The sequence below is a fragment of the Canis lupus genome, chromosome 13, assembly GCF_011100685.1.
Source record: "Canis lupus familiaris isolate Mischka breed German Shepherd chromosome 13, alternate assembly UU_Cfam_GSD_1.0, whole genome shotgun sequence".
Lineage (NCBI taxonomy): Eukaryota > Metazoa > Chordata > Mammalia > Carnivora > Canidae > Canis > Canis lupus.
Window position 1 is genome coordinate 41850217 of NC_049234.1, and position 14513 is coordinate 41864729.

The following is a 14513-nucleotide window of genomic DNA, read 5'->3' on the forward strand; positions in this document are numbered from 1 at the left end:
TATGGGAATTGTGGGAAAATGCCGGTGGTAATCTCCACTGCCTGTGGCATCAAACTGGATGAGTGAGGAGAGAATACCTGAAAGGTGGGAAAACCTCACACAGATCTTCCTCCACTTATGATGGACTTAGGGCCCCACGAAACCCTTCATAAGATGAAAAGAGCATGAGTTGAAAATGCACTTACTACCCCTGGCCCGTCTGATGTCACAGCTCTGCCTGGCGTACCTGACATGTGCTCAGAACACTTGCAGTAGCCTGTGGTTGTGCAAAATCGTGTAACAGTGCTGAATACCTCACCTGACTCATTGGGCATCACAGGGCAGGTGGACACCGGAGTGGCTGGATGTGTGCAGAACAGTTGTGAGTGTTCACCCCTGCCATGTGGCTGACTGGGAGCTGCAGGCTGCAGGCCATGCCATTGTGGGTCGTCGTGATGCACGCGGATCGCTTGCCCGGGAAGGTCAAGATTCAAAATGTGAAGGACGGTTTCTGTGGAAGGAGGCTCACTTTCACACTCTCCTAAAGTCGAAAAAATCGTAAGTCAAACCATCCTAAGCCAGGGACCATCTGTATTTGCCTCCTGCCAAGGCCCCTGCGTTCCCACCACTACCTAGGATCAATGATGATCCATCTCTGCTTCTTTCCAGCCACACCTCCTGCATAAAAGTCTTCCTGGAATCTTACCTGGACAACTCAAGGTGGAAGTTTGGTAAACACAATCTCAAGGTTTCTGACTCGCGTGATTCAAAATCACGCACATCAAGGGAGAAATGATCCTGAGTTGTCAGTACACAGCACACAAGACAGAGGGTATGGGAAGGGAGGGGGTAGGAATATCTTTACCACAGAGATTCGATTTCATTTGAAATATTGGAAGCCAAATTGGGAAGGTGTGGAATTGGAGCGTGTGACTACCAGACGACAGCTGTGACCACTGAGAGAGACTAAAAAGGATGGGACAGTGGGATGGTCAGGAACGGTCCAGAGAATTACTTAGATGATGTGAAGAGCTCATTCACAGGTACCAAGAAATGTATAGCATGAAAAATCTGAGTCTTACTCAAAATCAAACAAATACATATAAATTCTGGTCGCTTAAATTAACAAAACCCTTCAGATGCTGCTCAGTTAGAATGTAGGACAAAACAGTTGTTACTTCCACTGTTACCAAAATCTACTGTTCTCAATTTTCTCAAAGATGATTTGTCAAAGTACATTGAGAAACGCAGAATTGTTTTTTTCTTTAGCTCCTAGGTTCTATTTTTAGACATTCATTCTAGAGAAAAAAAAAAAGTTTGAGTTGCTGGTCACTAACAACCTAAATATCCACCAGCAGGGGAAAGTTAGCCATAAATTGTAACGTGTCTAAAAGGGAGGATTTATGAAATTCATTAAAAGTTAAATACTGGAAATAAGTCCCATGGACTCTGGACTAAGTGCATTTTATAATGTTAAGGGGCATTTTGTGAAAATAATGTGCACCTTTTGTGTTTTACACACACAGAAATGAAATTGGGAGGAACAGCACCAAAATCTTAATGGCAATTTTTCCGTAGGATGTTGTAGGTCCTTTCTACTCTCCAGTTTGTTTTTTGTCTGTTTTTCTGAGTTGTATAATAAACATGTTTTACTCTTATAAAAATTGAGTTGCTTTGAGAACCCATTTGGTATTTGAGTTTATAAACTTGAAATCAAACTAATCAGTCGTTGTGCAATTCTCCAGTTTGCTAGCCTCTCCCACAAGACCACGGAGAAAATTAGGAAACCAGAAGTTTATGTTAATCCGAGGATGTTTACAGCTTAGCAAAGCCCGTTGGCAGAAGGTGCATTGGGCTATGGGAGTTGAGTGTGAGACACCATTGTATCTGGCCTGGATAGAAATAAAACTGAAGTGTCTTGAGACGGGAAAAGAATACTGAAATAAAAAAAGGAACGGACTGAAGAACAGATGATGCTAGTGAAATTTTTCTTTTGAGATGGAATAATTCAAGCAAACAGCAAAGTCCAGAAAGCAGCTATAGTAGTACGACGATGGAGGAGAAATAAAGGCGAGGGCAGTGATTGAGGCCCTCAGAAGGTGGAGCGCAGGACACACCATCTACATGGATATGCAGGTCCCTTGAGAAAAGAGCAGCCCCGTAAGGATCCCAAATCCTCAGTGGATACACAAGGGTCCCCTGGAGGAGGCACCACAAGAAAGAGGGTAAAGGCCTGGCCCGAGAAGCATGCACGAAGTGACAGTGGGGAAAAGATGAGAATTGCTGTACCGCCTCCATATTTGGAGTTCTCAGATTTCTGTTTTCAGCTAAAAAACAAAACGAAAACTCCAAAACAAAAACAAAAACCCAACACTTTGATTTTTTAACGTTTTTAATTATCATCACTCCTTATAAAAATGTGCTCAGATGTAACCAATTTTCCTGTGGTACCTTTATGATTACTTAGCTTCTGAAGGGGAAGAGGTTATAGTATCAGTTAATTTACTTCCCCGCTATCATTACAGTGATTAATGACTGGCCATACAGAAGAGTGTGCTTTTAATTTTTTTTCTCATTAAAATTGTGCAAGGGATGTTGACAGTACCAATTGTACCTTAACAGGCATTTCAGGTTCAAGAATATTTGAGAACCATTCTGTGGCTGGTTGCTCCAGTGAATAGATTTCAAATTACGTGAAATTGGTTTTATGTTGAGTGCAAGAGTTTGTCCTAAAAATACATTAATTTCATCAAATTGTTTAGAGGGTTGGAGTTCCCTTTGGACAGAGCCAGCCAACTTCTTGGGTAAGGACAGAAGGCAAGACCGCCTCCTTTGCCTCCTCTGGGTACTGGGCTAGTGCAAATACTGCTCTAAGCTTAGGGTACCAGTCCTTCCAAAGGTGGTAAACGGGGGGCAGGGGCTTCAGTGAAGGTGAGCACAGAGGTGGCTGTGGTCTCGAAGGACAGCGATCGGGGAGAGACATGCCTTCTGTTTGAGGTCTCATCAACGTATTCTCAGGGTAGGAGCCTGATGGCCACAACATCTTCGTCACCAAGGTTTCTGGCCTTGAGCGTTCCTCTGTGTAGTGTCTTATTCCAACAGAGGGGCCGAAACTTCTCAAACAAGCGGGTTCAAGGCTTCAAGAGCCAGGAGGCAGAAGCAGCCTCTCCTCCTAAGGGTTGGGCCCAGAACCTCGACAGTCATTCCCACCGTAGGTCATGAACAGCAGAGTCAGGAAGGGACAGGAGTGTGTGCAGAGGGACAGGAGTTGCTGGCAGGGGCCGTATTCCCTGGGAGATGCTACACACGGGGAGGGGGTGTCCTGAGGGGTATGGAAGATCGTTCTTAGCAGCCTGAGGAAGAGATTAGGAAATTACTTGGATAAATGGACGGTATGAGAGAAACAGGCGCTAACCTTTGTAGAGGATGGTGAAAGGAGATAAAAATGAGGGGCCTTGGAGAGCGCTGTAGACCGAGCTGTGCTCCCCTCTCCTCAGTTCATACATTGAAGTGCTAAGCTCCAGTGCTTCACGATGTGACCATAGCTGGAGAGGGCTTTTATTTTTTTATTTATTTTTATTTTTTATTTTTTATTTTTGCACCAAAGGCATACCCTCACTTTATTAAAGGGCTGCACCGCAGAGTCAATATAAAAACACAAAAAGTCCTATCAGTTTAATAACAATAAAAAACCCCAAAAATGGAAAACTGAGGAGGGCAGGGATGGGGCCCCTGAGCCAGAGGCACGGGGAGCCCTGCTCATGGCACCAGGCCTGGCTGCAGGGCCCCCAGTATTGCTGTTGCTACGAGGTCAGGGGGCAGCGATTGTCCTGTGGGAGCCACCATTCACCTGGGCCGAGGACCCTACTTCTGGGGTGTGCCCAGCTTCTGCATGCCCTGTATCTTGTCCAGCAGGCCAGAGATGAAGGCCTCAGTGGGTTTGTAACAGTCAACCAGCAGCTCCTTGACCCTGGCGGCCTGGGTATCATCACTTTCCAGGTCCAGGAGTTCATCCACATCAATCTCCAATTCCGGGATCTCTTCTTCCTGGCAGTCATAGAGGCGAGTGAGCTGCTCCAGGATCCACTCCTCCAGGAGTCGTACTTGCGGTCGTACTTGACTGTGACTTTCCCTTGGCACCTCACTGAGCCCTCGTCGTCTGCCCCACCTGGGCCCTCACCAGCCCCAGGGGAGCTCTGAAAGTAGACACGGGGCCCTGGGCCACTGCTGCCTGGTCCTGGGGCAGGGGCTGCCTGGAGAGGGCCTTTAAAGGGATAATTAGGGTAAAATGAGGTATGGCCTAATCCAGTAGGATGGATGGATGTCCTCATGAGAAGTGGCTATTAGGACAGAGAAACCTGACCAAGGAAAGAATCATGGGGGCATAGGTGAAGGTGGCCCCCAGGAGCTCACTGGGGAGGCCTTAGAAGAAACCAGACTTGTTAACACCTGGATCTTGGCCTTAAGACACCCAGTCTGTGGAACTTTGTGACAGCAACCCTAGCACAGCAGAACGATCAGTGTCCTCCAGACGCTTAGCTCCACTGAAGATGTAGACAAACTCAGGCCCTTCTAACACCCACAACAGAAGGAGACACGCAACGCCGTGGGGATGCGTAGAGAAGGCACCATATTCTCTTCCTTTATGTTTTCCGTTAGCATACATTCTCATCACTTTTTCTTTCTTTATTTTTTTAAAAGATCTTATTTATTTACTTACTTGAGAGAGAAAGCAGGCCAGTTGGGGGGAGAGCAGAGGGAGGGGGACAAGCAGACTCCCTGCTGAGTGGGGAGCCCGACATGGGGCTCAATCCCAGGACCCTGAGGTCATGACCTGAGCCCAAGGCAGATGCTTAACCAACTGAGCCACACAGGCACCTACTCATTGCTTTTTCTGATGATAAAGTGAGATCTTTATATAAAACACTGAACTAGGGTAGGTGCTCACCAGGTGTTCATTCCTTATAGATACTTCCTTCCAGCATATTGTACACACACATATTTTTTTTTCCTTTTTCTACCCATCAAAGGGGGAAAAAAGTAGAAAACCAGAGTGGAAGAATCTGAAACAACTTCAACCAAAACCGCAAATGACTCTGGTGGTCAACTCCTATAGGCTGCACGCACCGAGCTCTGAGCTGCGGTGGAGGACCAGCATTGGCAGGTCACGCAGGAGAGAATGACTGCTGGGCCCATGGTTCTGTTGGTCTTTGCGCATGATCCAGGGTGTCTCTGGTGACAATTTAAAAATATTCTGGATTAAAAAAAAAAATTTTTGGATGAGTTTATTCTCCTCAAGAAGAATCTTCTCAAGATTAAACTATGATTGAGAGCAAACATCAGTAAATAGAATCTTTCATTATTATAAAATAGTAATCTATGAAAATACGTTTAAGTAAATACTAATGGCTATTGAAGGAAGGTATTTTATCAAAGCTTATACATGGTCAAAGGTTTATGAAATAGTTTGTGCCGAAGGGAATTTACCATGGGGAAATCTTCCTGGAGGTGGTATTTCTGATAGGATAAGTAAAGCGTTAACGCATATCAGGGAGGAGTTATTTATATTTCTGATTTATCATTTTAATTAAGAATCTTTTTTTTTTTTAAAGAATCGTTTCTTAATGGCACTCGTGACTCAAGGCAGATGAATAAGGTGGGTGTAAGTCAGAAGTGTGCAAAGTGTCTCACCAGGTCCTGTGGTGCCCTGCAGAGACATACCTAGGGCCAAGCCCCAACAGAGACAAGAGAAATGCTTTTGTGCACTGTTTCCAGAAGTAACGCGAGGAATAAAAATACCCTTGCATACTCTATGCATTGTTGTGGGCTCTCTCCAGTGGTCTCTCTGGGAAAATGAAGGACAGTAAACATACAAATCCGGAACAGTACCTTGGGCCCGTGCACAACCATCACGGCCAGGGCCTCAGAGCCCCAGGCCCAGGGGAGCTCACACTTCTTATTCAATAGGCATAAATTCCATTCTTTCTGCATTTTAAGAAGCAAGACAGACCAGGGTGCCCGGGCTCAGCAGTGAGCTCACGGCCCCAGCCCACGGGGTCACTAGGCCGCGGGAAGGGCCTCGGCTGCCTCTGCTCTTTCTTGCTTTGCTTTCTTCCTTCTTTTTAAAGATTTTATTTATTTATGTATTTATGTATTTGTGTATTTATTTATTTATTTGAGAGAGAGAGAGAGAGAGAACACAACCGAGCCGAAGCAGAGGGAGAGGGAGAAGCAGGCTCCCTCCAGTGCAGGGAGCCCAACATCATGGGTGGAGGGGTGGGATCAAGTCCTGAGCCGATGGCAGTTGCTTCACCAACTGAGCCACCCAGGCCTCCCTCCTGCTGCCCCAGCTTGCATCTGATCTTCTGCTTCCATGAGCAGGTTTAATTGTCCCTGGGCCTTTGTATCAGTTCACCAGGATTCCAGGAGCCAACCAGCAGGCCCTGACTGGCTGACCCTGGTTCACTGGCCCCGGGCCGCCAGGGACCAGGGAGGCTGGGACTGTCTGCTTTAGGGGCACCTGTGGGGCTCTGGCGGTTAAGTGTCTGCTTTTGGCTCAGGCCATGATCCTGGGGTCCTGGGGGCTCAGTCTATTGGGTTCCTTTGCTCAGAGGGGAGCCTGCTTCTCCCTCTCCCTCTGCCTCCCACCCACCACCCACCACCCACCACCCTTGTGTTCTCCCTCTCTGTCAAATAAATAAATACATTTATTTTCTTTCAATTAAAAAAAAAATTAAGTGCCTGCTTTGGTGTCTGCTCTGGTCAATGGAGGGTAATACCTTGACTATAAGAGGCGTCGATGCCTGGTGGACAAATAGTTAGACTTCAGTGGAGATCTTTATTTCAAATTCATAGAACTGTGTTAATATTTCTAATAACACTAAAAAAGTTTAGCTAGCCTTGACATAGTCCCCTCACCGATTGCATTACTATGTCAAAACAGTTGTTTTCCACTAAACATGGATATCAATTAGAGCCATTATCCTTTACTCATAATTTTATTCATGATATAATGGAAAAGCAAAGAGTCTTTCTTAAAAGCTCGTCCTAGAGGATCTATTAGAGCCAGGGCAAGTTTCCATTTACTGAGTAATTACTGTGTTCCTGGCTGGCACTAGGCTACGTCCTGTCTATGCAGCAGCTTGTTTAGACCTCATAAAGACCATACAAACTCTGCACCATTGACTTCATTTTCTGTGTGAAAAAGCCACAAAGCTGTCTCTGTGCAGAACCCAAGCCCAGAATCTAGGATTCTCCTTCTCCTCTTCTTCGTCCCCCATTCCCTTCCTTCCCTACTTTCCTCCCCTTCCTACCTTCTGTCTATCTGCTTTCCTTCCTTCTTCTTTCTTAGACATCAAAGTCCTTATACATAGTGTTTTCACCACTTTGTATGGCTAATTAGCAGCGTAAAAGCCCATGAATCCTACCTTCATGAAAAAAAATCTATTGTTTTTTTCTGAAAATATGTATTTGGTCACCATCATCATGGATTCTCTGTGATACAGCCTGGTTGGTTTTTAAACTTAAAAAAAAAAATCATTCCAAACTTCCACTTAGAAATGAAAACAGATTTGAAAAGTTATGGATCGTTGACTGTGGCACCAAGAAACAGTATAGAACCTACTGTGCTCTAAGAAAAAGCGGAGCAGGAGACCGTCAGTGTGGTTTCGCAGTTGGCATTCTTCACTGGGAACCAGAGCAGAGTAGGAAAACATCTGTCCTCAAATGTTGCAAAGGCCACTGCTCTAGTTAAACTGTTGTGAACTGGGGCACTTGAGTCTAAGTAATTCAGGACTTTTATTTTCAGCACATGTCCCCAATCATTCCTGTAGAAATGAAGGCCATTTCTTGACTCCAAATGTGCCATTTACCCTTAGCACACAATCTGTAACTTTTATCCAACGAGTAAAGACAGAAAAGTGGAAAGATGTTACATTCTCAGATAAAAGAATCTGAAAACATTTGAGGAAAGGGAGAGTGAAAAGAGTAGTCAGAGTCCATTAAACCAAAAACATGTATTTCTAGTTGTGTACCCTAATTATGCTTCCTTTCACTTTATCATTTCTTCTGGAATATGCTCTACTGAAATAAATACAGTTCACCTTTATGAGAAAAGAAAAATATCTCCATTCCGTACAAATCTATGACACATTCATCATTACTTGGAATGGAGAAGAGGCCCGTATTTTGTGAGATTTTCCTATCTAAATGCTAACTAGATCTGAATATGCATAGCTTATTCCAACCAGAGTTCAGAAATGTGCCCGGGAGTCATGCAGGCAACATTTTAGTCCTTTTAGACATTCTGGATTCTTCTTCTATACTGTTATTCTCCATCACGTAAAGCTTCTTGGTGTCTAGTGTGGGCCAAAGTCGAGAGGAAAGGATACATGTGAGCACAATAAATGGTAGACATGTTGGGGGCCATGAAGATGTAATGAGGGTTTTTGCTCAGTAATAGGCAGTGTTATGTGGTGGTTATGGATCCCAGAGACACACTTCACCGATTCAAATCCTGGTTGTTGGTTAAATAGCATTGAGCAAGTAATTTAGCCTTCTCATAACTCAGTAGCCTCATCTGTAAAATGGAGGTGATGATACAAACACTTCATAACGTTACTGTGAAGATTGAGTTATTACTGTAGAGCATCTATGTCAACCCACAGTAAGTCCTCAGTAAATATCAAAATTATGAGAATTTAATACATGTATTTTCTCATGTTATCATTCTTCAAGATGATTTTTCTATCATTACCTAGCATTCACCTATAGAGATGAGTAAGAATTGACTTAACTCACTGCCTATTGTAATAAATTTTTAGGTTATTTCTGATTTCTCAGGGCTATATATTTGCTTATTTTTTCAGATTAACCTTAAAATCATTTTGGCAACGTCCAAGAAAAATACCCCTGGAGTTTTAATTGGAATTATATGAAACCTATATATTTGTTTTGGGGATATTCTTTTACAAAGTTCAGTTTCTTGTCCTGGGGTACAGTATATCCATCTGCATGTTCTAGTCTTCCTAACAAGTGAATCTAGTATTTTGTAATTATTTTCATAGAGATTATCTATTTTTACATTGATTCTTATGTATTTCATAATTTTGCCATTAGGAACTATTAAATAGAATTTATTCTTACTTCTTGCTGTTATGAAATATTTAGTACTTTGTTTATCTGGATATTTATGTGGTGGTTATAATTTTTCATAGTAAAAACATCAAACCTTTTCTGTGTATGACCTATTTCTATGCATAGAAAAATGTCAGCTTACATCCTGAATTTAGAGCAATTTTTACCTATTACTTATTTTAATAAAAGCACTTTTGCAAGGTAAAAATTTTAAGTCTATCATGCAAATGCACCACTAAGCAATAGGATGATTATATAAATAAATCACTTAAACAAATAGCATTCGTACTTCAGGTCTCTTAGATAAAGAGTCCATAGGACTATCTCAGTCCAAGTAGAAAAAGCAAGAACTTAAGAAAACTCCATGACTACTAACAGGTCCATTAATGGGTTTTAGCTACAGAAGTCCAACATTTACTGAAGTCCTGCCTTCTTTTCTACACATTCTTACCTTAGTATTTTTCTCATACTTTTCTAATTGTCTTGTTTATTTACTGTTTATTGTTTATTGTCTATCCTCCACCTCCCACCCCACCCCCACCATTGCCACTGTAATTTCTCTTATGGCTGTAGCCTTGGTTGTCTTGTTTGCTACAACAATCAATACCAAACCACAGTCTTATTCATTCATTCATTCAATAGGTCTTAATCTGCTATTTTTGTCATGAACTATATTGTATTTAGACAAAGTCTCTGGGTTCCACGTATTTAGAGATAGAAAAGAAAGAAACAATAACATAATTTCAGGTATCGTAAGAACTCTGGGAGTGTAAGGCAATTCAACCGACTGAGCAAAGCAAGGAGAGGTTCTGTTTCAGAAAGAATAGCCAGTCAAGGTCTATCTAAGGAGGTAAAATGTGAACAGAGACCTGACTAATATGAAAGATTTAGATTGAGAATATTGCAGGTACTGAACGGTCATAAAGATCTTGAGGTGGCTAAACGTGGTGGTCTAAGCCGTAGCAATAAAACCAGGGAATGGGGGCAAAAATGAAAGATGAGGTCAGGAAGGCAAAACATGGTCAGATCAGGCAAGCTAAGCCTTCTTCTCTCCAGTAGTGCTTTTCAAGCTTTGTTGTGTATACAAATCATCTAGGATCTTGTTAAAACACAGACTCTGGTTTAGTTGGTCTGGGGCGAGGGTTGGGATTCTGAATTTCTAATGAGGATGCTATTGCTATTGTTCTGAGGAGCACTCTGAATAAGAAGCTTTTGAGCTATGAAAAGGTGGTTGAATTTTATTGTAAATATGAATGAAAGTCATTAAAGGGCCCTGGACTTGGGATAATACAAGTGATTTACATTTTTAAAAGATCATGAAGGTTGTGTGTGTAGAAAAACCTACTGGGGAGAAAGCATGTAAGCTGGAAACCAGTAAAAAGATTGTTTTCATCAGATGACAGATGATACTGACTTAATGTAGCATTGGCAGTGAAGGAGCTCATAAGACATACTCAAATTTGGAGTACATTTTGATTACAGAGTCAACAGGATGTTCTGATGGATTAGATGTCGGAAGTGAAAATAAGAGTGATAAAGACAAACTACTAGTTTTTAGACCGAGCAGTTGGGTGATTTGTGGTTCCTGTCCAGAGTTTAGGGGAGATTGCTGGATGGGAGATGGAAATTTGGAAGTCATTAGATTTTAAAGCTATGCAATTACATGAGCTCATCTAGCAAGTGAGTATATACAGAAGAGATTTGAGATTGAGAAGGGGAAGAAAACCCAAAGAATTGAGAAAAAGCCATCAGTGAGATAGGAAAAAAAAAAAAAAAGTGTGGTGCCCCACAAGTCTAGTGAAGTGGTTCAGCAAAGGAGTTGGTGAAGAGGGTAATCAAATTTCTAGGAGTTCAACTAAAATGAATGACTGAGAATTGACCATTGGACTTAGCCAGATGCGGAGGATTTGCTGATATGACAAAGGTGGCCTTGATAAACAGGGTAATGAATCTTGGCTGGATTGTAAGAAAGAGAGAATGGGTGGTGATAAAGTGGAGGCAGAGACAACAGACATCTGTTTCAAAGATTTGTGTTATAGAAATAGGCCTAACTGGGAAGTGGTAGTGAATCAAAGGATTTTTATTTTAAGATAGGAAATAATGAACCATATTTATGTTCTGATGAGTGACAGGTGTGATATTGGGATTTATAGTATGAAATATACATTTGGCCTTCACCCTTCCTGGCACAAAACTCCTAAAACCCTTGAAACTTTTTTAAAATGTCTTTTGTTATGTTGATGAGGTGACCTCTAGAAAGCCCCAAGGCTGGGGGCTGGGTGCTTAGGGAACCAACTGTTGAACTTTCAGTCCCCAACCTCCTGGAAGGAGAGAGAGGCTGGAGATTGAATTCAATCAGCAATAGCCAGTGATTTAAACAATTGTGCTTATCTGATGAACCCTCCATAACAACTCTAAAGGACCAGGGAGCTTCCGGCCCGGCCAGGGGAACATGGGGAGTCCTTGGAAGAATGATGCACCTAAGGAAGGCACAGGAGCTCAGTACCCTTTCCCCATACCTCCCACCTCTTCCCTCTGGCTGTTCCTCAGTTATATCTTTTTATAATAAACTTGCAATCTAGTATGTAAAATGTTTCTCTGAGTTCTATGAGCTGTCCTAGCAAATGAATTAAACCCAAAGAAGAGGTCATTGGAACCTTCAATCTATAACCGGTTGGTCAGATGGACAGGTGACAACCTGGACTTGCAATTATCATCTGAAATGGGGAAGGAGAGCAGACTTGTGGACTGAGCCCTTAACTTGTGGAATCTGAACTATCTCCAGGTAGATAGTATCAGAACTAAGTCAAACTGGAAGGCATCCAGCTAGTGTTGGAGCATTGCTTGGTGGTGTGGGAAAAACCCCTACACGTTGGAACCAGAATTAGAATTTATGCAGATCAAGAGGAAAACGTTAGTTGTATAGGTGGAAGGGCTGGCTGTGAAGAGACAGTGTCAGGAGGGAATGCAGAACATTCTTGTGTGTGTCCATACACACATACACATATACATACAGGTACGTGGAAAGCTGCATATAGTCCGGTAGATTTGTTGGTGGGAAAACGTAGCACTTTTCTTCTGGCTGTTTTAATTTTTCAATAAAATGCAAAGAAAGGTCATCAACCAACAGTGAGAAATGTGGTAGGTGTGCTGGGAGATCTGAGCAGTGAAGGAGTGGTGTGATATGATCCTCTTGGAAGGTGGGAAAGCAAATTCAGTAGGGTAATGTCCTAGGATTCACAAGACAGAATTGTGGAGCCATTTAAGATATAGTAATATAATCAAAGTGAAACAAGTAGAATATCCTCTCATCACATTTGTCTATTTAGAGAGCAAATGGTTAAGGTTACTGAGGACAAATGAGAGAAAGAAATTATAATAATGAACCATGGCATCTAAACCAAGAAAGAAGGCTTGAAAAGTGGTGAGTCAATGCATTGTTGGGACAAAGGTGCAGCTGTTACAGTAAATGAACTAAAAAACAGGAGATTCTTTGAATTCTTAGGTAAGTAAAACCCATATGACCCTCCTCTTCAATTCTCCAAAGGTGCTGGATGGTGTGACCTTAACCATGTGAACACAGCTTAAATTGTCACGGACTTTTCTCAAAAGACTCACCATTGCTTTACTTTACACAGTCATCATATGATTTTATTTACCTACAATTTCTTAAAAATAGATCCATTGAGAGAAGCAGGGTCCATCAGTACAACAACTGTATTCCCTTTTATTTTAAAATATTTTAAAATGTTTTAATGCACCAAACCAAAAAGCAAAACATCATTCAAACCAAACAAGTTATTAGAGTACCATCCTTAAGTGCTGTTTTGTCTCTTTGCTTATTATTCTCCCAACAGCCATAAAGCAGAAATCATGTTACCAAATTTGAATGCTAACGCATTTTCAGGGTAATGTGAACAGGAAACAAATAGAATCTTGAAACAGCATTTCAAATACTCTTCAGAAAACTGTTAGGAGGGCAAAAAGTCCATAAAATAAGGCACAAGGGTAGGCGACGAGAAGCTGTTGTCCTTTCATGTCCAAGGCCGAAATGAAGATTTTGGAAGCGGAGAGACTACACCAGCCAATGATGACCAGTGCCAACACAGTTCCAAAGGTGCCCCTACGGCAAAGACAAAAGAGATGATTACCTTCTGTCAAGGGAAAAAGACATTATTGAGTCAGAGCTGCCTCTGAAACATCCTTGGTACAATATTTTTAAATACTTCCTCCGTTTGTAAAATGAGGGTGGGGAACCCTACAAACTCAAAGGCCTTGGCCATCTTGAAAATCTGTGAGCCAAATTCCCCTCATCAGAGGTAAACGTTTTATACTTCAGTAAAAATGTGAACTAGTAGAAATGCAAATTTTTGCAGTTACCCCCATCTGTCAACACTCAAATCCCAACTCCAGAAAAACTTTTATAGAAACTAGGGTCTTCTTTTATAGTTACAGATTCGTTTCCCCACACGGTCTTCTCAAATGTATGCATGGTATGAGCAGAAAGATAAATGGCCTCGCATTCCAGTAGGGGCCTCGTCCCTACTGCTCCCAGGTCCACTTTTCAGGTTTCTGAGATGGCAAAGCCTGACACAGCTCAAGGAGGGAACACAGACATGTGTGTGGCTTCCCATCTCATTGCTGAAGATTCCTTTTATAAGTGTATTGTGGATTTTTCAGAATACTGGAATGGATTTGTTCAAATTGATATCTTCAAAGACAACTGTGGAGGCACCTGGCTCTCTAAGAAGAAATGGGCAAATACGGTAGTGAAGTCTAGCTACCATGAGGATAAAAAGAGGAGATGCGCGTAGCAAAGAGTGAATTTCTCTCCTTATGTGCAAAACAGAATGCTTTATTTGGAAAAATAAGCTGTAAGATTTAGGAAAGATCACAAGATATCTACTCCACAGCTTTGGATCAGTGAGGTGACACGTGGAAAATTGCATAGTAAAACGGGCATTATTAGGTCAAGAGCTAATTCTAAAGGAGGCACAATTTGTATTTTTTACAAAGGCACACTACTCCTTTCACCATCAAGCGACACTGTCTCACTTGATCCTGGTATAATCTGAAGTTGAGAATTATGTTTATTATTTGTGGTAATGACAAAAATATTTACTTTTAATAACTGAACCAAAGAAAAACAAGTGGAAAACTATATAGTATAGCTTATAATGCTTTGGATTATAAATAAACCAAAAATATCTAAAATGCATTCTAATAAGGATTATATTCATTGGTTCAATATCTATTAGAAATAATTTGTGGGTTGATCTAATACACAAGGTCTTTTTTTGTTTTGTTTAATACACAGGTTTTTATGAACAAAAATGTAAAATTATGTCTAATTTATTTGAATGATATAGTAATATGCCCCAAAAGGAAATTTCAGTGTA

General features: G+C 41.7%; 1 protein-coding gene and 1 pseudogene across 9 annotated transcripts in view; both read right to left on the minus strand.

The window, feature by feature from the left end:
• Positions 1 to 3817: 3817 nt before the first annotated feature.
• Positions 3818 to 5197, minus strand: LOC610748 (annotated as a pseudogene).
• A 7616-nt stretch (positions 5198 to 12813) lies between these two features.
• YIPF7 (Yip1 domain family member 7) overlaps positions 12814 to 14513 on the minus strand; it is a 42936-nt gene continuing 41236 nt past the window's right edge. For all 9 annotated transcript variants that reach the window (XM_038555979.1, XM_038555980.1, XM_038555977.1 and 6 more), the window contains one exon: positions 12814 to 13237. In XM_038555979.1, coding sequence (XP_038411907.1) covers positions 13075 to 13237 — 163 coding nt within the window. In that variant the 3' untranslated portion in view covers positions 12814 to 13074. The remainder of the gene's footprint in view (positions 13238 to 14513) is intronic.